Raw genomic sequence first — 25,308 nt, 5'->3', positions numbered from 1 at the left:
TGTGGAGAATCCAGATTGATAAGAACTATATATAGCCTCCCCACAATCGTACCCTTGCTTGTTCAGCGCTCTTTTGATCCCCCATCCATTTCTGCACCTTCGACTCTTTGGTTCTTCCTCGTCAAGCGTTTTGCTTGAAGTCCTGTGAAATCATCACACGTGCGACCTTTACCTTCACTGTACTCCGGTGCCTTTCGTCGAGACCTTTCGCTCCTTTGTTAAATCGTACCTCCTATTGAATGGGCATAGAGACCTCTCCACCAGATGTCGAGGAATCGACAGAGCCACCAAGTCGTTCTTCTATTCATGAAGGGCACCAGCAGCACTCGGGATCAGCCCTAAATCAATCGGCGTCCACCAACCGCCGTCTCGACGAAATAGAAAAAGTCTCGAAGAGTCCAGGCACTGCCCTTTCCGTTAACTTCACAGCCACCTCGACCCTTGACGAGCTCCAAAAATGTCAAGAAATTTGTGAACACGCCTACTCTTACCCCGTTTCGGAAGTTTCCCGTGCTCTAGGGGTTGATTTACAGTAAGTCACCCACTACCTTAGCCGAGACTAGCTTTATAATCCAACCTCGACGGCTGATAATTATTCTATTAGGCATGGACTCAGTTGTACCGAAGCAGCATCTCGCCTTGAGCGGGATGGACCTAACAAAGTTAAGGGAGCAGAGGGGGTTTCCCTGTGGAAAATTCTGTTAAGACAGGTGTCCAACAGTCTGACTTTAGTACGAGAAACATTTATTTCCCGAGTCGACTATTCGCCAGCCAACTGGTAATTATGGATCGATAACTTCGATGTTAACTCTGGTGCGGTGATGTGCAGGTCCTCGTTATAACCATGGCATTATCTTTTGGGATCAATGACTATATAGAAGGAGCTGTTATAACCGCTGTTATCCTTCTCAATATTGTTGTTGGGTACGTCGTTCCTCACTTCCTGCAGACATATACAGACATTCCCATGCCGAAATGATGCTGAAGTACGAACCCGTTGAGCATAGTTTCGTCCAAGATTACCGTGCGGAAAAGACTATCCTTTCGCTACAGGCCCTCTCTGCCCCAGTATCTAAAGTCGTTCGCGACGGCCGAATTGAATCCGTGAAGGCTGAGACCCTCGTAGTTGGGGATGTCGTCCAACTTGCAGTTGGAGACATGATTCCTGCAGATTTGAGACTGTTTGACGGTATGAATGCCTCGACCGATGAAGCCCTCCTCACGGGCGAATCGTTGCCCGTTTCCAAAAACCACCATCTTGTTTTCCCCTCTCGTGAAATGGCAGTAGGGGATCGGACGAACATGGCCTATTCTGGAAGTACAATGACTCAGGGTCGTGCGGCTGGGATTGTGATCGCAACCGCAATGGATACCGAGGTAGGTAAGATTGCGCAGCTTCTACGCCAGCAAGGGCCAAAAGTTGTTGCGGGCTCAAACGTGGTCCGGCGAACGTTGAATAGAGTGAAGAGCACCCTGGTCCACATCTTGGGTTTGGTGGGAACGCCACTCCAGGTCAAGCTCAGCAAATTCGCGCTGATCCTCTTTGCGCTTGCTATCATGTTGGCAATCATCGTTTTTTCCGCCAATGAATGGGATGTGCATGGGGAAGTTTTGATATACGGTATTTGTGTTGCCGTTGCCGTCATCCCCGAGTCACTTATTGCAGTCCTCACTATAACTGTTGCTGTTGGTACAAAGGCGATGGCCAAGGGCAACGTGGTAGTTAGAAAACTCCAGGCACTTGAGGCTGTGGGTGGAGTCACAAATATTTGCTCAGACAAGACCGGTACACTTACTCAAGGCCGAATGATTGCGCGGAAAGCGTGGGTTCCAGACGCTGGAACCCTGACAGTACACGATACGACAAACCCGTTTGATCCTCGAAGTGGATTTGTTCAGATGGACGGCACAAATATTGATACCGACCATGTTGGTAGCAATTCTAACTTTAGCACATTTCTCAAGGCTATAGCTCTTTGCAATTTGTCATCCGTCTATAATTCCAATGACAAAGCTTCCATTGATAACCAGTCGGTGACGGATGCCGGAGATAACTGGACTGCTGTGGGAGAGCCCACGGAAATTGCCCTCCACGTTCTTGCTCTCCGGTTCAACTCCGGAAAGCTGGCTCTGCTTCAAGGCCAGCAGCGAAAACAACTGGCGGAGTTTCCTTTCGACTCAGCAATCAAACGAATGACCGTCGTTTATCAAGATTCCAAGTGCAAGTTTGCTGAAGCTTTTGCTAAGGGCGCTGCAGAGTCAATGTTGCCATTACTCAGGGCTTCAGATGAGAAGAAGGCGGAAATTCGCTACACTGTGGATAGTATGGCCGGAGAAGGTCTTCGGGTCCTGTGTGTAGCGCACAAGATTATTCCCGAAACCGAATTCGGCCAACTATCCCTACGGCAATCTACCGAACAGGATCTCGAGTTTATTGGACTCGTTGGACTCTACGACCCTCCTCGTGTCGAAACTCCTGGCGCAGTTAGGAAGTGTCATATGGCCGGTATTACTGTCCACATGCTTACAGGCGACCACATCAAGACAGCCACAGCTATCGCCTATGAAGTTGGCATTCTTGGGAATATAATACCGTCCGCTCAGGCGAGCACTGTAGTCATGGGTGCAGAGCAGTTTGACAAGCTCTCCGACGAGGAGATCGATGCTATTGAAGCGCTACCGCTCGTGATCGCAAGGTGTAGCCCAACAACCAAAGTTCGCATGGTCGAGGCGATGCATCGAAGACATGCGTTCTGCGTCATGACTGGTGATGGCGTAAATGATTCGCCGGCCCTCAAGCATGCTGACGTTGGTATTGCTATGGGCAAAAATGGAAGCGATGTGGCCAAAGAGGCTGCCGACATGGTTCTCACGGATGATGATTTTGCATCTGTCGTGAAAGCCGTAGAAGAGGGGCGTCGCTTATTCGACAATATTCAGAAGGTAGAAAAGATGAAACAACTCTTTATAACTTCCCCACATACAAGAGAAAAATTCCATTGGCAGCTTCCGCTAACTTCACCCCCCGTATATAGTTCCTTATGCACTTACTGATCTCCAACATTGCCCAAGTAATATTACTCTTATTGGCGTTGACTTTCAAAGACGCGGATGAGAACTCCGTTTTCCCGCTTTCCCCCATACAGATATTGTGGGTGAACTTAATCACCTCATCTTTCCTCGCCTTGGGGTTGGGCCTGGAAGAAAGCCAACCAGATATCATGTATCGACCTCCTCATAACTTACGCGTCGGAGTTTTCACACGCGAACTAATCATGGATAAAATGATCTACGGCACATTCATGGGATCCCTTTGCCTCCTAACATTCGTAGCAGTCGTGTATGGTGCTGGGAGCGGCAATCTTGGAGATAACTGCAACCAGGGATGGAACCCGAAGTGCAACGTTGTGTTCCGCGCCCGTGCCACCACTTATGCAACCATTACGTTCCTCCTCCTTGTCACCGCCTGGGAAGTCAAGCACTTCACCCGCTCTCTGTTCAATCTCGATCCCGCCCGCTATTCTGGCCCTTTTTCCATCTTCCCTGTCCTGTGGCGGAACCGGTTCCTCTTCTGGGCTGTCTGCGCCGGCGTTGTCATTGTGTTCCCTGTTGTGTATCTACCCGTGGTGAACAAGTCGGTCTTTAAACACTCGGGGATCACATGGGAATGGGGCATAGTGTTTGGCGCTGTGGCAGTGTACCTTGCATTGGTAGAGAGCTGGAAGGCGATCAAACGCGCTTTTGGCATCGGGAGTGCGAGGGTCAAGGTGCTGACTATGGAGGAGGCGGAGATGAGAGTCGGGATGTTCCCAAATGGAACACCTACTCTGCCGCCTCGTGGTGAGACGGCGGAGAAGTAACTGGTTGATGTGAGCTAACCAGTGAATAAAAGGGAAAACCAGATTGGACGCGAGAGAAAAGTATGTGCTGAACAAGAAAAAAATGAAAATGAAAGGAGAATTGAAATGGAACGCGCCGAGAACGACGTTTTTGAATCTAAATTGTGTTGTTTTGAGTAACCTGATACGATGATGTCACTCATTTCTTCCCTCGTCTCTCTATCAGTATGAATTTGATCCATGATGATTTCATGTGCAACTCGCTCTGCTCTCGATTTCCAGTGAACCATATGGATAAACGTGATGTGAGAAAAATCTTATCCAGCGGGGACTTTTCGTATAACCTTTTTTTTTCATATTTTGCAATATCCAATTTTTTTACCCTCATCATAGTTCAGCTAGCCAACAAGCGGCTCTATTTTTGTTTTGCTTTTTCGAAGTTTTTCTGAATCAGCTATTGAATTGAATTCAACTTCAATTCCGTCGCGTTTCGCACCTTGCATGATATGAGAAAAAGATTTTCTTTTGAAATTGGCATTTTTAGTCCTGACCTAGAATAACTCGGGGGCCACCTCGGGTTTTTCGATATTTAGGGGAGAGAGAGGGAGGATGGCCGGAGGATTTGCGAATTTGTGCAGAGTCAGAATATGATTTAACGTCTGTCTGTCTGCCTTGACTGGCCGGCAAAGTCCTCCTCCCTCCTCGCTCCCATTTCAAGCCGTGTTCAACACATGGATAAATTAAGTTACTTTATTTGTTTGGTGAGATGGGAGGAGGTAGTTTGGAACCCTATTTATTTTCTTATTTACGCCATATTCGAGATATATAACTATGTATGTACACGTAGATGTACATGTCTTTACCATTGACGTGTTTCCCAAATGGTTTCTTCCCATTGAACAAGTTTTGGATCAAATCTCGTAACGCGGGCTGGTTGAGGGGGAAAGCTCAGCGCTTTCGTAGCTTGTATTATGTGATAATTTTTACCGCGAGATAAAGTTTAACTTTAATTTATTTAGGACAAGGCTGCCAGGGCAGCGAGAAGAGCCTTTGGTCTAAACAGCCCAATGTTCGGATAGAGTTGAAAATCGAACTTGGGCCTCAGATATAGAGAGGTAGGAGAGGAAAGTGTTATATCTCTGCAGTATGTACATGTACAACAGAGTGTTTTCATTCAAATAGGGGGGTACCTACCTGTCAATGCATGTTTTTGAAATCTGCTATATCTTTAACACAACATCAAGATATTACATCAGTATATTTTTAAGAAAGAGAATATAGTAGTACTAAAGAATTTAAAATGTATTAAAACTTTTTACTACTAACTTGAAATCATTAGTAGATTTACTAACTATTAGAGTATACTTATTAAATCATTAATATTTCACTCATATCTGATGCTGTGTTGAAGATATTAATTTTTTAATAGGTATCTTTCATATGGTGAGCTCATACAAAACATACAAGTTGCATTGTGGGGATAATAGCGTTGTGTTGAGGCTCTCCAACCACAGATGTGGTGGGGGAAGCGAAGGCACAAGTAGTGGCTAGTTATTTTAGGGTAGAAAAATAAGGGGAGGGTCCATCGCAAGGCATAGCATTCCCATTTCCGTTTTCCCATCATTGCCATATCTTTTCCTTTCCTTCCCTTATTGTGTTTCGTAAAAGAATATACATACATAAAATACATACATACATCTATCCCAAGTCGCCAAGGAGTGGAATGGCACGCTAAAATTGCAAGTATTTAAAAAGAAGAAAAAAAAAACATTCATGAAAGACAAAACACTGGGCTATTTAGCCAGATTCATCGGTGGGGTGAGGGCAGTGTTCGCGTGAGAGGCCGTGGTAGTAGGCTTCGTCGTCTCCGCCTCGTCACCCCTATCATCCTCATGACCCAGGCTCCCATATCCCGTATCCGTGCTCTTCAAGCTCTCACGGCGAACATGTTCAGTTTTCTGGTCCGCTTCTCTCGACGCTTCATTGGCAGTAGTAGTAGTTGTAGTAGCCGTAGTAGCCGTAGTAGTATCGGTTGTGGGAGCCTCGGTAACATTTTGCGGATCTTGCACGTGGTCGTTAGAGTCGTTTGGGGTTTCTCCATGGTGAAGATGATGCTGGCCTTCCCATCTGGTTTCAACTGCTTCGATATGGATCCCTGCCCGCTGGCAGGCATCGATGCATCCCTTGACAGCCTTCTCAACCAACTCCATATCAAAGCCCGAGGAAATCGGGTTATAAGCATTGCGGACCCAATAGATGAGGCCTAGAGCGATACGAGCGAGGTCCGGAGTGGGAATGGTAGAGAAGCTGCTGGTACTGGTACTGGATTCTGTTTCATCCTGCTGTGTTGACGAGGTAGTGGTGTCTGAGGCAGATGAGCATATGGATGAAGATAATGAGGAATCAGAAAGTAGACTCTGTTCCGTTGCTAAAACGTGTAAAAGGTGGTATAGAGAAGCGAAACCGAGGAGTGTAAGCTCAACGGGATCTATGGGGAGAACGTTGAAGAGCTCAATTGCGTTGCGAAGCGTGAGTTGGGACGATTCAGATGGGCTTCCACCACCCACCTGCCCCTTTAATATTGCTGCAATCATGGCGCAACGAACAGCAATGGATATTTCTGCCCGCGCTGATGGTGGGACAGACGAATCAAGGAAGTTTGTGCTGCTGATGGCTGGCTGGCTTTTGGATCGCGGCAGAGCAGCAAGGACCGTGTTGATATTTGTTACTCTGTCTTCATCGAAGAAAACGGCCTTGATTACCGCAGCTCGTGTGTAGGCAGCCGAGGCGAGAGGCGCGGCATTTAACGCCAGATGGAGGCTGCGTTCGAAGGCTATTCTGGGCTTAAGTTCCGGAGGGAGAGCATCGAAATCGAGGCAGTGAATCAATGCGTTCTGCAGGGCTCGACTAGACCACCATGCCGCAAGAGCATCAAGAGGCGAGCGTACTGCTGTGTCCTCAACGACAATATCCAGCATAGCATCTTCACCATACGTAGCTTCTTGTGTATATCTGTTCCACGCCATGTTGGATGCGCGTTGCATAATTGCATCGGTCATAACGTCGTCCACATCCGCTTCAAGTAGAGTGACAAGGTGTTCCGGAAGAGCGTCGTCATGGTCCTCGGGTAGATTCTTCAGGAGATTTCTCGCTATATCCCACTGATACCTGGCCAGGATGGAACCCGCGTGGTTTGAGAGTCTAAAAGCCCAAGAGCCTGGAGAACCAACTCTCCAGAGTAAAAGACGGCAATGGAGAGCCTTCAGCATCACTCGTGCTGGAGTCCTCGGCAACGTGCCTGAGGCGAAAATAGTTAAAACCATCCGGCTCTTGCTTACTTCCGGGTCCCCTCCGGTTAGTTGGGCATCAATGGCAATATCCCATGCTTTAGCCCTCGCCGTTTCATCGTCTTCTGTAATTCCTGTGAGCCAGGAATACAGCTTTGATCCAAGGAGACAGCTTAGGACATACTCCATACAGCGCCACGTTACTGCGAACCACTCAGGGAAGAACGTGTGGCTCGGAACCCAGACGGTCTGGATACTTGTCAGCCATGCCTCTCGCCGAAACTCGATGGGTGACACACCGCTTCTCGAATCCGTGGCAGATTTGGTAGGATTCTTTGCTCGCCTTGGGGCTGAATTAAAGAGGTAAGCAAAGACGGCGCACGCTGCTCCAACCACAACCAATGAAGTTAATGCGAAATGAGATAAAGCTCGAATTTGCCATGAGGTTGCCGTTAGGAAGCCAAAATACAGCCGAACAAAGCGGAAAAGGTCGCCAGCAAATTGCAGAGGTACACCTAATAACCCCTTTTTAGATGAATCTGATTTCGTTTGGTTTTCGAAACCACCGACGACCATTAGAGCAGCAAGCGTTCCAAGCATAAACTTGTTGGGGAGGGTCATTCGTCGAGCTCCTGGTGATGCATATGTTGTCTGTGCATCTGATCGCTGGTTGAGAGATTCTGCATAGTGTTGTTGAGGAGCATTCGCTCGCAGGCGTTTGAAATACTCGGGAACTTTAATAAGCCCTTCAGGGGGATAGAGCGGGTTGGGCGAGCCCTCTGGAGACAATTCTTCGGTTTGCGAGAAGACTCCTGGCGAAGACCCTGGTCCGGAATCAGTGGAAACAGTATATGCACCAGGCGATGATGCTGAACCGGAAACATTGGCGTAGTTTGTTAAATTTTGTTCCTGAACTTTATCTAACTGGCGAAGGCGATTTTTCAGTCCGACATTTTCCTCTTCCAAGCGCTTATTCCGCTGTTCCAAATGTCGAATATATTCGGTGGCCTTGGCCAAAATAGAAGCCTTGTTGAGTTTGTTAGAGGACGATACAATCTCATCATCTCCGCGCATTCCTTGGCCAGATATTCCATTTTTCTGCTTGACTAAAGCACGAAGGGACGGCACGCTGTCTCGTAATTCGGCAATTTTGTCATTGAGGTTGGCACGGTATCGCTTTTCGATTACGTTGTGGGATCGTTTCTTAGAGGGTAAAGACTTTGAAGCAGACTGCGTATCATCTGATTTAGAGGGTCCTGGAGGTTCAGCTGGGGGCGCCTTCCTCTTCCTGTCTGTTGGTGAAAGAGATGATAATGGCGTAGAGGGGTTGACTATGTTTCCATCTGATGTGCTCCTACGTGTTATATCTCCGGGTGAGGCTATTTCTGGCACGGAGTTATTCCGATGCCCGCTGACGAACTCTGGGCCGAATGCTGAATCAAAGAAGTCGGAAGGCGCCGGAGAAATATCTGATAGAAATGGAGGTTCCTGTGGGGAGGTGGTATCGCGACCTGAAGAGCCAGCTGTGAATGTGAACGGTACGTTGGCTGGTAAAACATCGAAAGTCTTTGGCATCATGGTCTGATTTATATCAGATAATTTTTCATCGATTTTCGAAGGCAAGTTGAATAGATTCGTATGCGCTGACATATCATCATGATCGATATCGTCCCATTTCATCCATTGGGACCAGTCTGCAGTTAAGTTCTCTGGGGGAGTATCGAAGGAGGCGGTATCAGTCGATGGGCTCCTCATCGACATTCGGATAGGGGACCTGGTGGATTTCGAGCCGCCCTGTACAACGGGAGAATCCATGGCAAGTAATAGTTTATTCCCTCTTCTAATTTGAACACATGCACGCAATTGGGATATATTTAATCTTCCTTTGCCTTTTTGTGTGGGTGTGTTTTTCTAGAAGACGACGGGGGAAAAATAACAAAAAAAAATGAAATAAATCAACAATAATAATAAAAAAAAAAAAAAAAAAAAAAAAAAAAAAAAAAAACAAAAAGGCAAGGATGCCGATAATTGAGGCGCACTAATTTGTCCTGGTCGTTCAAGTGCAATGTGTAGAAAGAGTATGAATCCAATTGGAGGTTGAGTAGGTGAAAATGTCGAAGATCTTAGTGGCAATTAATGGGCGCGGCGTCGGTAATGAATGAAACAATAATGTCCATTCACTGTAAAGTACAAGTACATCGCCCCCCTGGATCAGGCTGCCATCAAACAGAGATATCTCACGTCGTTGGATGTTATTATTGAATGGAGGTGGGTGGGCAAAAAAGTAGCAGGCCAGAAGCGTGGAAACTAAACTGGTGTTGAGCTTATTCAACCAGTGAAGCAAGTCTCAACGATTCCAGGATTGGAAAAGCAGCTTTACTCGTAGTCGTTAAGCTTGATATAAAGTCAGCATAAGTATGCATGGGCCCGAGTAGAAGTGCCGCGCGGTGTATTATTTAGAGAAACAAAGAGTCGAATCGCGCAGCAGGGATTTACGAAGGACAAAAGGCGTTCATCCTTCGGACGGTTCCGACAAGCCAATCCAATAGTTTCGCAGGGATAATTTATTATAGGAATGCTAACAGGCCGTCTCAGGTTCCAGGAGAAGTCGTCGTTGACTCGTCGCGGTGGACGATGATTCATGGGGGTTGCTTCAGGTTGCGTTGGATATCAAAACCTCAGGAGCCCCCAGACAGCAAGTTCCAAGCCACAGAGCCACGTGAGCAGGCGGAAGACCGGATTGCCTTCATTCTGCTCCACCAGATGAGATCATAGCCAAGCAAAGCAGCAAAGCAGCAAATACCGCCTGGTATCGGGCTAGTTGACGTCTTTGCTGTAAGACTACTCCGTAGACTGGAAGACTTGTCAGTGGTGGAGCGCATCGTAGCGCATTTACAAAAGGGAAATCATACGATCTCGGCTACGGTATTTCCTGCGCGTGGGCTTGGTGCTAGTCCCAAACAGGCCTAACCCATACGGGGACTTGCGCTGGCAAATACCACTAGTAATATTCTTTTTTTAACCTCTGATCTTTTTTGATATTGAAATAGTTCTAAAATGAATCTCAGGCAATTGAATGAAAAAATTCATATCTACTATTATTCTATTGTTGCCCAGTGATAATTAGACTGACTGACAGCAGCAAATGAAAAGTACTCCGGAAAACCATGAGCAATTATCCCATGGCCCAATTTTGTACCCTCGTGAGTTCCAACTGCATTTACTCAGGTCTCTCTCGATATTTCATTTGTTGTATTTACAGCGTGCATGCATATAGGATAGGATAGATCACTATCATCCAGTCCTCATCCTCACGTGCGGAACATTTCGGAGCTTCAGATACCAATTCATCATCATCATCATCGGGTCCTGCCGATGGCGCCTGATGAATCATTTTACGCTGTAAGGTTCAGGCATCGATCGATATATGAGGATTCTATTTGATGGACTTGTCCAGGTGCCTTTAATAGCCAGTGGTGTATGGCTCTTGACTTTGCTGGATCGTTATTGCACAGCCGCGATGTGAATCAAAGTTACCCAACAGTTCGTTCGGAATCTTTGAGCCCAGCGCTGGGTAAATGGAAACCTTTTCTCTCGCTGTGATGTCACTCTACCTACGTAGGGACTCGGCAGATATGAGCCACGGATTTTGGATACACTCCCATTGAAGCTCCTTTCTTTCGCCTATTATCAAATGTAATTGGACATGTGCCCCAGGCCAGAAGCCTGCAGCGACTTCCCCCACGGCCATGATATTTAGAGAAACCAAATTCAATCCTTTGAATCCTTGACTTTTAACGCCATGGGAGGGGATATGTGTGATAAGCACTCAGCTATTGCTTTTATTTTGTAGTCTATAGGTACCTGTTAAGAATGACACAACTTTTGTTTCGATTTAACATGTGAAGACGCCTATGCCCTACAGGCTACACAGTAGCTCTCGGCATCCATTGCCCCGTCACGGCTGCTCCTCCGCGCAAACTCGAGCAGGCCGCAGCTACCCGATTACCGAACTCTTAAAATCCATCCTCAATAGACTCCATAAACGCCATGGCCGTCCTAACACCTTCCTTCGCCGCCTCTGAGGGCGGCTCATACGGCCGTCGAGGTCTCAATTTCTCCTCCGCACCTTCAATCCCTGCCCTCTTCGCCGAGTAAATAGCAGCCGCATATTTAGTCGAGGCAATGCCCGATTTGCACGGCGACTCCGCCAGCGCCGCAATCCGATGAAGCCGCAAAGCCTCCGCCACCTCCCCCTTCTTATACAAGTTATATATCCTCGAAATCGTCTTGGGAAATACATTCGCAAACGCAGCAATGCACCCCGCAGACCCCACGCTGAGCCCCCCGATCAAGAAATCGGACTGCCCGCCGAAAATCGCAAAGGACTCCGGCGTCAGACATGCGGATAGCCGTGTGATCTTCCCCACGCTGGCACACGTGAGCTTTACCCCGACGATATTCTCGTTCTGCTTCGCGAGCGCCGCGATAAGTTCGGAATCCAGATCGACACCATTGCAGACGCCAGGGAAGTTATATATAAGCACAGGCAGCGGCGAGTTGGTAGCAATGTCCGTGAAAAACGACTTGATCACCGAAGGCGTGGTGGCCTTGCCGAAGTATGCGGGAGGCAGCACTAGGACGTAATTGGCCCCCGCAGCCGCTGCGTCGCTGATATGTTCGAGGACCTGGCGGGTGGAATGGGCACCGACGCCGGCCATGATGGGGAAATCGGGCCCGACGGCCTCGCGCGCGGCAGCGATGAGTTGTGCGCGCTCTTCGCGGGTTAGGAGGAAGGCTTCTGCATTCGTGCCTAGGATGACCAGGCCCGCGAGCCCTGACTTGGAGAGGTAGGCGTAGTATTTCTTTTGGCTGGGGAGGTCGAGGGTGTCGGTTACGGGGTCGAAGAAGGTCACGGCGGGGCACCAGACGCCGGACGGGGGAACTTTGGCGACCATTTGTATACTGTTGCTAGAGCTCTTCGAGGGAGAAATATGTTGTTAGGTATTGCTGTATTAAATAGTTGTAGCTTTAAAGGTGGGGTGGGATGTATTGTTGTTGACTGACTGCCGAAGAGGCGAATGTTGTATAACTATATAATCTTGCGGTGCGGGGTAAATTTGGGGAATCGGCCCGGTTCTTATAACTTGTCGGTCGAGAATGTATACAAGTCCACTCCTGGCGGCGACCCTCCACCGCCGCCTAAAACGCTACACAAGGTGCCGAAGGGGTGTGGGAAGGTTCATGATGGCCTGGTTCTGCCATAAATCTGACTGAACTACTAACTGGACAAGTTAAGGCTGCCGGCAGAGTCAGTATGTATTGTTACATTAACTTTGGATATAGAATCCATCCGCAGAAACTACTGTAGTAGACAACATGAACTGAAATCATTTTTCTATGATATCATGATCTAAATCCCCGAAAACGCTCTCAAACGAATACAGAGCAGTAACATATCCAGCATCCACTATCAACACTTACAACCTCTCGCAGCCGGGCTTATCCGCGCGCTAATTACTTACGTCTCGACTTCCCGCCGCTGTGTATAGTTAACTATATATCCTTGGCTTCAGGCGGTGGGCGTGTGCTGTGGAGTCTTCCTCCTGCTGTCTCCGCCGCCACCTGAACAACATCCCGAAATGTATGTACAGAGTACATGTCCTCCTATACACCGATGTATGTACATGTACTGTACATGTACATGTACTAACAATATCGAGGAGAGTGCCCGGGCAAGTACTCCCTGCGCTTCAGGCCGCCCTTCCTCAAAGCTATTTTACATGTGCCAGTTACTCCCAGAACCGTGATCACAGCCTATTTATTATCTAGCTATCCATCCAAGGTAGCTCTTGACCGACAGATCAGAAGACAACTGTTTTTATATTCTACCCGCAATTAGTTAAAAACGCAGAACTTTTTCTGCCTCCCTTTTGCGCAGATATTAAATCCATGACCCCATTCCATCAACCTATCTCCCCGCTCACATCACATCATTTAACAATTAGGACCCCCAGTCCCTTTCCCCAAGCAAGTCTTCCTATGGGCCTTCCAGTGTATGCGCTGACACTTTGACGAGCAATACCTCACCAAATGGCATTGCGAGCATGACAACAACGCCCGCCCATGTACAGATTTCCCAGCACCACACGCCTCACACTGATTCTGTCCCGCCTTCTTCTCCTTGCCCAGCGCATCCTTGGTGTCAAGATACGGCAGAGTGAACAAAAGCGGTATCAAACCGCGGATAGCATGCTTGGACACAGTTTCCCACTTCGGAAAGTCGCCAACGAAATTTGGCGGGAAGATCCCGTTCCCGCACGAGCAGAGTACCGGCTGGTGCAATTCGACGGAGAGCGGGATTCGAGACTTGGCCTTATACTCGCAGGTAGGCTTGTGCTTCCACTCCCTGCAGCGCTCGACAAACGCAGGCAGGAGCTTTTTCCATAATCTCAACTCATCCTCTTTAACGAGCATGGTGATCAATTCGTCCATGTCTAGCTTCGCGATGAAATCACGTATTGGCTTTTCCATATCCAACCGTAGCGGGACAATTGCAACGTCAAGAGCTAGGGTGTGGTTGGATATGTCCATGCGAACGGAGGAGCGAAAAAATAGTATATGCAGTCCAATATCCCCGCAGCTTATTCCAAATACCTTGCACTTCTCTCCCTTAACCCTAGCGAACGACATGTGCATGGCAAACAAAGTGTCTTTGAAGCATAATCTGCTGTCTTGATCGGGCTTTGGACGAGTGTTATCCAGATTACTGCGTACTTCACACTCCTTGCCGGAAAACATCGTCGAAACATGCGTAATCAGCCAACCAAAGTCTTCCATACGGTTGGTATCCAAAATAGGTAGTCGGTTTGGATTAAGGTATGGAATGTTCCAAGCCAAAGGTTCTCCTCCGGACAAGAAGACTGGGAACATGTAATCTGAGTAGCCCTGGCGGTCGGGTTTTTCGGCCCTGTGTGCAATTATCTCCACATAAGATGATTTTCTAGCAACTCGGATCGTGTTTTTCTTGTTCGGTTTGAGGACCGGAGCTGGAAAAGTAATCACAATCTCCGAAGCCTGTCCTTCTACAGGTACACGTAGGGAGCAGGGCGAAGGTTGGCTAACCACGATCTTATTCTGGCGCGTCAGGATTGCTTTTGCTTCTTTGGAGAGAAAATCGATACGAGCGGTGAAGCGATCAATTATTCTCTTTTTCTTATCGATATCAGCCGTTAGTGTGACATGATAGGAACTTGCGTGCATTTTCGCAGGGTATACTCTGTTGCTCCACAGTTGGGGTGGGCACGGCATGCCGGCGTGATTTGGGCGGTGCTTTGAAATATATACAGAGGATTGGTTTCCAAGGTCACTGGAAAAGACAACTAGTTCAGTCCCCAATGCGTCCTCAAACATCGAGGAGATACCAGGTGTGTGATAAAGCGACATCCCAACTGTCGTGCTCTCTGGCTGCGCGAGTAGTAGCGCTGAGGGGACGACGAAAGAGATGATAAGAGGACTCTTCCCTTTCCAGCCACTGTGATCCTTAGCAATAGTTACGGCAAAATGATCGCTATTCCGCGGCCCGGAGCAAATGGCTTGCCCAAATCCAAGTTGCACAACTGCGAACAGACTGTGCTGGCCCAGGCCCATCTGCTTTGACTGAACAAATCCGTTGATATATGGCTTTGCTAGTTTACCGCAACGCGTCTTGGTGAAAACCGAGAGCTTTGCCCTTGGAACTTTAACCGTGATAGACACCAAGTAAGGCATTTTCTTCCAAGCACGGAAATCATGGGAGCTTCGATCGTACTTGAATTCTTTGGTAAACAAGGGATCAGAATATACATCAAGAATATGGAGTTGAGTATAAAGTTCGTGGAGGAAATTCTGCCCGACTCCAAGAGCCTTATCTGCTTCAATCAGTGTGATCAAGGCCGAAATGGCCTTATTCCAGTCAACCATTACGCGCCCTTTAACAAATGCTAGAAACCGGACGAAACTCCCACGGTGGTAACGAATCATTTCACAACTTGGATGGGCCAAGACAAACTTCACGTCTTCGTTCATGAACATGTTCATGTAGATCCCGAACAGAACAACTGCTAAGCTGTCCGGATCGAACTTGATAAGTGAGGAACAGCTACTTCCTGGCGAATGTGACCAGTAGGGCCATTGATATTTCCACAATGTTCTGTTGTACACATTCCGCGTATTGACGCCATCCCCCATGGAACATTTGCGGAAATCATGCATCAACTGCTCCTCAGCATTTGCGACGGCTGAGGAATTTGTCCAGTATTGGACAGGGAAAACACCAAGTAGTATTGACACCGTCGGAAAATGTCCGGCAAAAAGGTCATTCAATAGTACGTCTACTTCGGGTACGTACTTGGCAAAGGACTCAGCATAGATCGTGGATGATTCTTTCTCGTACAGCAATGGGCCAGCGGCAATGAAGACGTTGATACCACCAAGAAAATCGATAAGGTTGGAGGTGTCAATAACGTCGAAGGCTAAAGGAGCCACACCATCTTCGAGCGCGTAATCCTCCCCATCTAGGGAGACAGTATCAAAACCATAGGACGTGCGGAACCACTTCGCAGAAGTTTCTCTAGTGGTGTCTAGATGCTGCAAGGTGTGACAAAAGGCAAGGGCATCACCAGCGAAGAAGCGCACGGTCACGGATTTGTGATCCCGTTTTAATGATTGACACCAGATATTGAATTGAAGACGAGCTGATTCAACTGCGTTTTGAGCATGAGCAAAAGCCACCTCCTTGCGGTAAAAATGGGATCCTGCATCCACTGGTGTGTAGGCGGTTACTAGGTGGAACCCAAGTAGTGGATCCGTGCCGGAATGGAGCAGAGCGTTGTCATTTTCCAAGGGTGCCAGTGTTGGGTTCGGGTGCACATTTAGAGCTTTGGGATCATTGGAAGTGCTCCCATTCTTCCAGTAGCGCGAGTGCAAACCGGGGAGATCTTTAAGGGCTTGAATTGCATTGGGGGCAGCAGCGCGGGCTCCACCCAAGTCTATACCGCTTCCCGCGGTTGCAACTTTGACATCAAGACAAGCTTGGATTGCCTTACGGAAACTAGCAAGGTAGTCGGCTTTGTCCCGGACAGATATATATGAATGCCAGATGTCTCTCACAAGAGCAAGAGTCTTTGAGTCGCAGAATCTCAGAAACCGCCCATACTCACTTTTGTGCCAATATTTGAGAGAGCTTGAGAAACGATGTAGCTTCTTGACTTGGGATTCAAGAAGGTTGTGCGACTTATCATCGATGAACAAATGATAGTAAATATTCCACAGCATTGAGGTATCCGCGCCTTCATTGGTATCCACGACGAGAGTAAGGAGAAGAACATTTCGGGCTATAAAAGGCTATGTTTAGCAGACAGACAAAGGCAAATTCAAGAGCAAAGCATAACTCACCAATAACTGCAGGTTGGATATCACAGCAAGTATAATCCAGCGGGCGAGGTTCTATCATCATGAGTGAATTGTGTCAGTGGTTATCATACAATAGTGTCATGTTGATAACAAACTAGAGATGGTTACTTGATGAACTATTCATAAAGCTAGTGAAGAGGATATTTCTAGCATCTCCGCATCCAAGCAACAGCAGACGTGCAGGATCGTCACCAGGGATATCCTGTGTCAAGCAGACAGCAGGAGTGTTGCCGATTGCATGGAAGAGAGAGAACTGATTCAGGGGTACTGGGGACGCCATTTATTAAACGCGCCTGTTACCGTATACACGAAGCAGATCAGAAAAGTCTCACGAAGGCCTATGGATTCGCGACAGGGCGGCAACATCAACTCCAGCATGACATGACAGTGGTTGGGAGAATGGTATGTATATCTTGCGTGGTGGAAGTCTGGTGTTGTGTTGTTGAAGCGGTAAACACAGTGAAATATGAGGCGCAACATGACAACGGAGCAACTCGCAGACAGACAGACAGACACACACACACACACACACACACACACACACACACACACACACACACACATCACACATGCCTTTGACTGTTGCCTGGGTCCTATCTGCGGAAGACATCGAAATTCTCAGGCGCGGTAGAAGCCCATTCTCCGACTGTGGTAATCCCACACACGGATATAACTGAATAACTCTTCATAATATTCGAGTCCGAAATACCTATTAACCTACCTCTCGAATTGCTCTACGCGAGAGCATGCATGCCGGTCCCCCCATAGCATAGTATGCTCGACGAGCCGAATGCTGATAGCCACGTCTCGCCGCGGGATGCGCAAGGCGATGATATCATGATATCATAGTAGTTATCAGCCGTGGCTATCGCTTTTAGCGAACTTAAGCGACCAAACAGTCCATCATAACATCATTAACTAACTATACAAAGCTAGTTCCTCGGCTAGTAACGTTGAGCCCTTTCTTTTCAACAAGACAGCTTGCACCAGGCTATCATCCTAAACTACGCAATGTGCTTGGGATCTTCGCCGCATTGGTGTGAATTGTACATACCTACCTCTACAAGTGTGGATTCTGGCTCTCTTGGCCAGTGTACAGCAAAAGAAAAAGAGTTGCAGCTGGAAAGCGGGCGTTTATAATGGATAGATCGATGGGGAAAGAAAGGGGTGGGAGTGGTGATGTTGGCGTGGAGAGCGCAAATGCAAGGAGCGTGAGAGCAAGAGATCAAACTCTTTCCGACTTGACAGATCAAGAAAACAAGAAGTTTGTGTATATTTATTGATGTTATTGGTGATATTCCTTTTACTTGAAGGTGGGGCATCTGGTGTTTTGATTCTTGCTTGCGATGTCAAGCATGGTAACTTTTTCATTCATAACAAAGGAGCCCACCAACTATAGCATTAGTTAACCGAAAAGCGTTAGAGAGCAAACACATTTGCCCGCAGGGGTTGCAATCTAAGGCGATATTGCAATATCAGTTAAGATTTTGAATCCGAATATATGCTGAAGAAACCTTTATATAGTCCCACGTTTTACATTATGACTCAAGATAACTAAATAATTTGCTCATGAGCATCAATCGTACCAAACACAACAAAAAAATGAAAGAAAATTTCAAAATATGCAAGAATAGAAGAAAACAAGTGGTATCAAGAGAGTAGCGGAGATGAGTGATATCAGACACGGACGCAACGGTGGACTTGCGGACCCGGGCGTGGGTTGGTGGGACACTGGCGGCTCCGGCTTCTTTGGCTCAATCGAGCCGCCACCAACATAACAATTCTGACTCGCAATCTGCATATTAACCGCCATCGCCATCGCCGTAACCTCCCCCGTCGTCTTCTCAAGTGTCTTTGTATCCTGCTCTGCACTCCCGATGAAATCCATGTACAGTACACTCGGGTACGAGAAGGGGGTGAAGGAATGATACCCACGCCAGAAAAGGGGGTCATATCCCAGTTCGATGGATTGGTCGGCGATAGTTCGCTCGAAGACACGGGTTAGCGTTAATGTCCATGAGAATACGTGGAAGATGTCCTTCCGTTCGCCGTCATTAGGGACGAGGTTGCGGTTTCCTTTTAGCTTTGCGATTTGGTCGGCTGCCATGGTGTCGATTTGGTCGGTGTTGGAGTAGCTGTCGTACCGGGGGAATTGGCGGGTTGAGTAGATCCCCTTGTCTGGGCGTGTTGGGCCGCCTGATGCGATGATGATTACGCAAGCCTGGCCGTTGCCAATGTACTCGTTCATCTTTTTCTCACTTAAATCTCCCTGGAGGCCACCCCGGCGATGCGTGACACCTTCAAATAAATCGAATGTTTTACTCCATTGTTCATCGTTGAAGGGTTTATAGCCATTGTCCGTGTCAAGAGTTAGGTCGAGGTTGATGATGATTAGCTCCGGATTTTCAGCGGTGAATCTATGAAACACAGGTTGGATTAGATTTTCAGTGTGCAGGTTTGAGAATCGACTTCATACCTGTTTATACCATCCACTATCTCCTGGATCGATTCTCCATTACCCCCTTGCCATCCAATCTCAAGAATATCTATATAACCATAGTGGCCCGTGAGGTACTTTCCTCCATTGCCGATGGCAGGGCGAACGTCGAAGTACCGAGATCCCCTCCTTAGCTGATCGTAAACATTCAAATACTGAGTCAAAGTGTTGCCTTCGTTAGAAACTGCGGGTTCTTTTATTAGCAAAACAACCTTAAAATTCCACGTAATCGGGGACGGAGGGAACGAACATTGAGTGTGCCCATCCAGCTTCGACATCCCAGCATCGTGGCTTCCCGGCATACAAACGTGCTTCAATTTTCGATCACCAATGATATGTAATATTGATGACATCCACGCTATCGGCGGCTTATGGCTTGACCAAAAGCCTTCTGTTTCGCTCCCAGTCAATACCCAGTTAATAGCTCTCATGTCTCCGATGCCACCTCTGGAAGGATAATCAAGAGAAGTGCCTTTGGGTACATCCTTGGTCTCTAATCCATCATACAGGACATGGAGATGGAACTCATTGTCAGGATCATCTTGGTAGTATCTGGCCCAAATCTGAAAAGTCTTGTTCGTTCCCTCGAGCGTGTAGAATGCCTCGCCTTTATCATCGAATCTATTGAAGGACTCGGCGAACTGCCATTCGCACTGAACGGATTCACCTGCAAATATGTTAGCAAAATAATGGTATACAACTGTTACAAATACATTAAATTACCGGCTGGAACATCGTGCCACTTCCACTGATCCATCTGATATGAGTGATTATATGTGAGTATCCAGTTGTATGGAGATCCATTGACCAATGTAAAGTATCCATGGTCAGCCTCACCGCCGATATCAACGAGCGGCAGGTCTGTGGGATTTCTTCCTCCAGGCACGCGAACATCTGGAGGAACTGAACATTTGTCTTCATTTCTAGTATGGAGCCCCTGTTTTATGAGCCGTTGAGCGCCCGTGTTGTGGATCGGATCTACGACAGTAATCTGACTCCAGTATGGGTGATAGTCGACGGCAAGATTGGCTTCCGACGTAACCTGGGTTCCATCAGAAATAATCATGTTTGTAGCCCCGATGGAGATTAAATTGTGAATTCTGACACGGCCATTGTTCCCTTCCAGCTGTATCATCGAGTTTTGGCAGCTGCGCGTAGCAACTATCGGTTCAGCTGAAGATTAGCCAATGTGCAACTAACTATGAACTGGGTGAACTTATTGGAGCTGGACCATTGGGGCTGAGTATTTATTTACGTACTGCATTCCTGTGTATAAGTTGTGAACCAAGAATATAAACCGGCTCCAGCGATATAGATCTCAGACGATTCAATTATCCGGAGCGCCCACGAAGCATCACATCCCGGCGAACCGTGCGGACAACGTTCGTAATTAGGATCTCCACTGAAGATACCGACAGCGGATTCAAATGGAGCCGGCGGCATAGGGGTTGGCTGATAATATGGAGATTCGGTTTGTATCATGCCTGCGAATACCTTTTGAGCCTTGTAAAAATTGTACTGATAGTAGACCGCATGCTCAGACGACGTCCCATAAAGCCATGTTGCCTCGGTACTTTCGACAAGCAAACCTCTCGCAGAGTATACAGAAGTTTGGATCTATATGTATCAGGTTTAGATATGTACTAACACTAAGCCGGTTACGAGATTTCATATACTTACCAGAGTATTGTTATCATCTTGCAAGTCAGGGTCGTCGATGTCGTGATCTGCGGTCCAAAGCCAAACATTTTCCATATATGCCGATGCCGACCTGGTAATGTGCATCATAAGACTGCCCGATTTGCAGCCATCATCATTTACACCGCTCGTAATCGCTGGGCACTCTGTCGAAGTAAGTTCGGTACCAGTAGCCCCTCCAATTCGTACGTGTGAATCTGCAGCCCATTAGCTGTAGTCCTAGCTACGGTAGTGACCATCACAAAAGGAGAAGGCGAAGTCTCGAGTTGAACGTACCCCACATGCCAGCACAGCCTGAGCAGGTAGCTTTGATATTCCATTCTACCAAAACAGCGCCTGCCGTAGGCCCCTTAGTGGTGAAAAGAAGGTCTTGAATTTCCACATCACCGTGATCGCCGTCGTTTCCAACTCGAACCAGAGGTCGCGGGTTCCTATGCATCCAACATCAGCAAGGACTTTATACATTTAAATTTTTAGATGAAAGAATATTCTCACCTTTCGTCTTGGAAGTTGGGGCCAAATGCAACGAGCTGGGACCAACCCTCTCCAACGATCTTGGCTCCAACAGGAATAGTGATGGTGTCAGTCAAAATGTACGAACCCGCATCGACAAATATAATATTGTCGCTGCTTGCATATTGGCTCAATACACTTTGGAATGCTGCTGTATCGTCGGTAACGCCGTCCCCTATTTTGAAGTGAAGGTCAGCAATGACGTGATAGATCATACTCGAACAAAAAAAAGGAGTGGAACCTTTGGCATGGTCTTTCATGTGAACAAATTTGGAGGCAGGGATCGCTTCATATTGAGGCTTCTGTCTCTCGAAGAAGGGTGCTTTGGGCAGGGAAGTCGATTGATCCGCAAGCAAGGTGGACTCTCGTTTTGTGGTAAAGTCCATCCCTAGGGTATAATCTCTTTGGGAAATATCAAAATATACTGGGCCAATGGCCCATGTATCGACGCTTAGAACGCTTCCAGCAAGATACACCTTTCCTTCATTGTCCGCGACGGCATTTCTAACTTCTTCGAAAGCAACATTGTCCAGGGTAATTCCTGTGGTACCTCTGCCTTTTTCCGCAGTCGCAGGGAACGTGAGAAGTGCCGTGTCTGTATCTCTGAAGATGGAGTCTATTACCATTATAGAGCCAGTTCGAGGGACCGAATCCTCAGACATAAGTTTAAAGCCTGTAGCAGATCCAGTGATCTCGATGTTTTTCCACATCTAAAACGTTTCAGCGTTAAATTGTTGCAAGATTTCGCCCGGACACAGGACTTTCATCGAATCAGAAGTGAATAACTTACCCATCCCCAGTCCCATATCAACTGTACGGCTGTTTTGCAATTTGTAAATTTGAGCCTTTGGGCAGTAAATTGCTGGTTCCCGCCATCTATTCACGCGTCAGGACAGGATGTCACTATGAAAACTGAGGAGATGATGTTGAGCACTTACATATTCCAAAATTTCCTCCAGTGAACGTTAGATCACTCATAACTCCACCACTTCCATTCTCAGTGACTATTCGATCTGGTCAGAATCGGACGATAAATATAGTACTGTACAAAAGGATCACTTACAAATGGCCTGCTGGGTGGTACCAGGCTCCGTAGAAACGATAAAGTCAACGTTTGAAAGGCTTGTGGCTTGGGCGATCTGATAATGGAGTGCAGCAACATATGCGCCTTGGTTTGTGGCAGTAATATCAATTCTGAAATTCCGGATCTGGCGATAAAAATTGGCCTTTTTGCACCAATGTGTCAGTGTACATGTATATTCAACAATCCAGCTACAGTCGAATCGTTCCTTTACTCACCGTGGTAACATACCACTCCTTTGGATTTCCATCTGGACCAGCACCACCGCCTTCAACATAATGATTTGTGGAAAGCACACCAAGACCAACAAATGAACTGGCAGCTTTAATGATAGGTCGATCGTTTGCCTAGGCTCGTTAGAACCTCCTGGAGCCAAATCATGATAGTGGTACCCATTACTCACGTCTCCAATTAACTGGCTTCCGAAGTAGGTCTCGATCGTGGAGCTAACAAGGTATGTGCCTTGATAGGTCAATAAAATATCAAAATTTTTAAGTCCATGTGGGAAATTCAACTCACCAGATGGGAAATAAAGGATGAAATTCTTGGTTGTCGCGCCGTTGCATCTTTCACCACATGTTCCCGCGTCTGTCATTGCTCGCTTAATGGCATCTGTATCATCCTATATAGAACCATGAGAGGCTGATCCAGCAATCAAGAATCTATAGCTTACATGCACACCATCTCCATATGCCCCGTAGTCTTTCACGTTACGGAAAACCTGATTCCACCTGTTAGATAACCTTAAAAGCCCCCGTCATATTGGTCAAGGTAACATCACACCTGGAAGGAAGGATCATTCCCAAACGGCCAGGCCCCTTTTCTTTCGATATCTTCCATCCAGAAGGTACTTGCTTGCTTCTCTGCCGTACGGTTGTAAAGGGCGTCAATATACGAGTAATCGCGCTTAGTTTTGGAAAGGTCTCTAGCTTCAGCAACAGCCTCCACCTCAGCTAAGAGAGCTGAGGCAGCTGCTATCTCGCTGCTAATCTTGAGAAGAGGTGGCGGTGCATCTCCGCTGGATGCATCGCGACGGGAAGCTTTGAAACCAGGCTTCCAGGGATAGTGATTTCTCACTGGATGGTCCAGTCGAGCTTTGTTAAGGACTGAGGCTTTCTCAATTGCCGCATTCACAATCCGCCTAGCCTTGTCGATGTCCGATCGAGTAGCATTTGCTACACGAGAAGGGATAGCCATATTTAATCTAAGCTGTGTTTCTAGTACGACATCCCCCATCTCATGTTTATGCGCACTTCGCAGTGGATCTGTCACAGCAGGGTATATAAACGAAGCCATAACTTGGAGGGACAAAAGCGCCCAGATAAGTATTGATTGTAAAAGCCCATGATGGCAGGTCGCCATGACGGCAAGAGGAAGCTGGTCGTACGGGTGTTATGCGCTTGAAACATGCAGGAGAATTTGGATTGGGCTTATAGGTGAGGATTGTTTATGAAGAAGTGAGAGTCAGAAAACGAGTCAGAAACGGAGATAATAAGAGAATGAACAGCAAACACAGAGGGATATCTGGTGAAGCAATACTATGTATATATAGTCAGTGTCATGGATCCCGGCGAGTTTCCTAAAAAAGGGTGTTTCCCTAAATACTTCCCAGGTACAGCAGAAGAACAATATTGCAACCGCGCGTCATCAGCACCAGCTGCAGTCAGCATCGAAGCGATATCAAGGATATAATGGATAAATATGATTAGAGAATGTGTTGTATTTGTTTGTGTGAAGGTGAGTGAGTGAGCGATCGTGGATTGGCTATTTTCAGCCTTTTGGCGTGTGATGATTTCTACCCCAAAAATAAAACCCCTGAAACACCAACTCCCTCCCGGTAATGTAACAACTACAGTACCAGCCTCACAGCCTACAGGGGACTCCCTCGCCTCCTGCTTCACCCCCCTGGGCCCGATGTGAATACCCCTAACAACCACTCGCCTCAAAAACCGCATAACGTCCAACCCGAATTCTAGCTTTCAAAATGGAAGATATGGTGTACCGCATCCCTAGCGTACCCACCGATGGCTCATGTGCCCAGCGCCCTCGAGGGAAACGCTCATTCATTCTTTTCTCCGAGTATTGTCGGAATCGGATCATTCACTTCGACAGGAAGAAGTGATGTATTATCCATGCCCAGTTGCAATGCCGAATAAATATAGCACTGGCACAACATGGGTTCTGTCGCCGCCAGCTGATTAGTTATGTCATGGGTGCGCATGGTGGTGCTTGATGGCTGCCACACAAGGGCAAAAACATCAAAAAATGCCACAGATCAACCACCATGATGATAATCAGCAAATTATTTGTGAATGTGTTAGGCAGGTCTGGACCCTGCATGATCCCAGTGATCTTGCGCCAAACAATGCAGCAGAAACTTCAGAAGCCACAGCTTCAGCTGCGGCCCGAAGTGAAAAGAGAGCCCTTTTTTTCTTTTAAAGTTCGGCATATCTCTGCAGAACTGATCCACGGGATACCACCCCAGAAAATAAATTCTGCAAGAAATAAAAAGAAGTACGGGGGGTGTTACAAGACAAGAACATGGACCGAACCTGTCGCTTTGGCTATCCATAACGGGCTCCCATTTAACTATATCACACGCACAAGGGCAGATAATGTATGTATGTGCATTTTAGAACCGGTGATGAGAATGGGCGACCTTCCTTCCGCAAATCCGCAAATCATCGGGCGATACCAGATATTCTTTACTAACACCTGACTTCGCCTTCCAGATTCCAAATGAAACGACTATGGATGGGGAGGGAAGACTCGACACATGCAGGCTGATGAATAGATGAGTGGGAAATACGGAATCTGAGACTTATGTCTCTCAGTGTAAAATATGATCTCATGAGGAATTGCGATGTGAACAGATGCAAAGAACAATGGAAACGTCAGATCGAAGAAAGATATCAGTATATTTATTTAAGCTTAAAGATC

The 25,308-nt window shown here is 47.2% G+C and overlaps 5 protein-coding genes across 7 annotated transcripts; 1 reads left to right on the top strand and 4 right to left on the bottom strand.

Annotated features, from left to right (window-relative positions):
* Window positions 1-239: 239 nt before the first annotated feature.
* On the top strand, window positions 240-3,860 carry BDCG_06283 (potassium/sodium efflux P-type ATPase, fungal-type; the record flags this gene model as incomplete). Its single annotated transcript, XM_045422014.1, has 5 exons — window positions 240-532; window positions 605-731; window positions 830-924; window positions 1,008-2,943; window positions 3,036-3,860. The coding sequence occupies 5 exons, from the start codon at window positions 240-242 to the stop codon at window positions 3,858-3,860; spliced, it is 3,276 nt and encodes a 1,091-aa protein (XP_045277747.1).
* A 1,274-nt stretch (window positions 3,861-5,134) lies between these two features.
* BDCG_06282 (HLH transcription factor) lies at window positions 5,135-9,965 on the bottom strand. Its single transcript, XM_045422013.1, has one exon. It carries the CDS (start codon window positions 8,939-8,941, stop codon window positions 5,633-5,635), a length of 3,309 nt encoding a protein of 1,102 aa, XP_045277746.1. The 5' UTR covers window positions 8,942-9,965; the 3' UTR covers window positions 5,135-5,632.
* A 183-nt stretch (window positions 9,966-10,148) lies between these two features.
* On the bottom strand, window positions 10,149-12,532 carry BDCG_06280 (4-hydroxy-2-oxoglutarate aldolase, mitochondrial). Its single transcript, XM_045422012.1, has one exon. It carries the CDS (start codon window positions 12,082-12,084, stop codon window positions 11,143-11,145), a length of 942 nt encoding a protein of 313 aa, XP_045277745.1. The 5' UTR covers window positions 12,085-12,532; the 3' UTR covers window positions 10,149-11,142.
* Window positions 12,533-12,548: 16 nt separating this feature from the next.
* BDCG_06279 lies at window positions 12,549-17,117 on the bottom strand. Of its 2 annotated transcripts, XM_045422010.1 has the most exons (4): window positions 16,912-17,117; window positions 16,688-16,846; window positions 16,562-16,612; window positions 12,549-16,500 (listed from the first exon to the last, which is right to left on the bottom strand). In XM_045422010.1, exons 1-4 carry the CDS (start codon window positions 17,057-17,059, stop codon window positions 13,124-13,126), a joined length of 3,735 nt encoding a protein of 1,244 aa, XP_045281611.1. In that variant the 5' UTR covers window positions 17,060-17,117; the 3' UTR covers window positions 12,549-13,123. The 2 variants fall into 2 exon arrangements, with proteins under 2 accessions (XP_045281611.1, XP_045281612.1); XM_045422011.1 differs by having other exon boundaries at window positions 16,688-17,117.
* A 1-nt stretch (window position 17,118) lies between these two features.
* Window positions 17,119-25,239, bottom strand: BDCG_06278. Of its 2 annotated transcripts, XM_045422009.1 has the most exons (18): window positions 24,921-25,237; window positions 23,152-24,549; window positions 23,042-23,089; window positions 22,888-22,990; window positions 22,772-22,830; window positions 22,587-22,715; window positions 22,351-22,513; window positions 22,226-22,291; window positions 22,078-22,163; window positions 21,529-21,997; window positions 21,270-21,462; window positions 21,051-21,205; window positions 20,757-20,971; window positions 20,336-20,693; window positions 19,800-20,237; window positions 19,327-19,743; window positions 19,056-19,260; window positions 17,119-18,996 (listed from the first exon to the last, which is right to left on the bottom strand). In XM_045422009.1, exons 2-18 carry the CDS (start codon window positions 23,728-23,730, stop codon window positions 18,195-18,197), a joined length of 4,485 nt encoding a protein of 1,494 aa, XP_045281610.1. In that variant the 5' UTR covers window positions 23,731-24,549; window positions 24,921-25,237; the 3' UTR covers window positions 17,119-18,194. The 2 variants fall into 2 exon arrangements, with proteins under 2 accessions (XP_045281610.1, XP_045281609.1); XM_045422008.1 differs by having other exon boundaries at window positions 23,152-25,239.
* Window positions 25,240-25,308: the final 69 nt, after the last annotated feature.

The sequence above is a fragment of the Blastomyces dermatitidis genome, assembly GCF_000003525.1.
Source record: "Blastomyces dermatitidis ER-3 genomic scaffold supercont1.6, whole genome shotgun sequence".
NCBI lineage: Eukaryota > Fungi > Ascomycota > Eurotiomycetes > Onygenales > Ajellomycetaceae > Blastomyces > Blastomyces dermatitidis.
The sequence above is the reverse complement of the archived record's forward strand: the minus strand, read 5'-3'. Positions and strand labels throughout refer to the sequence as shown.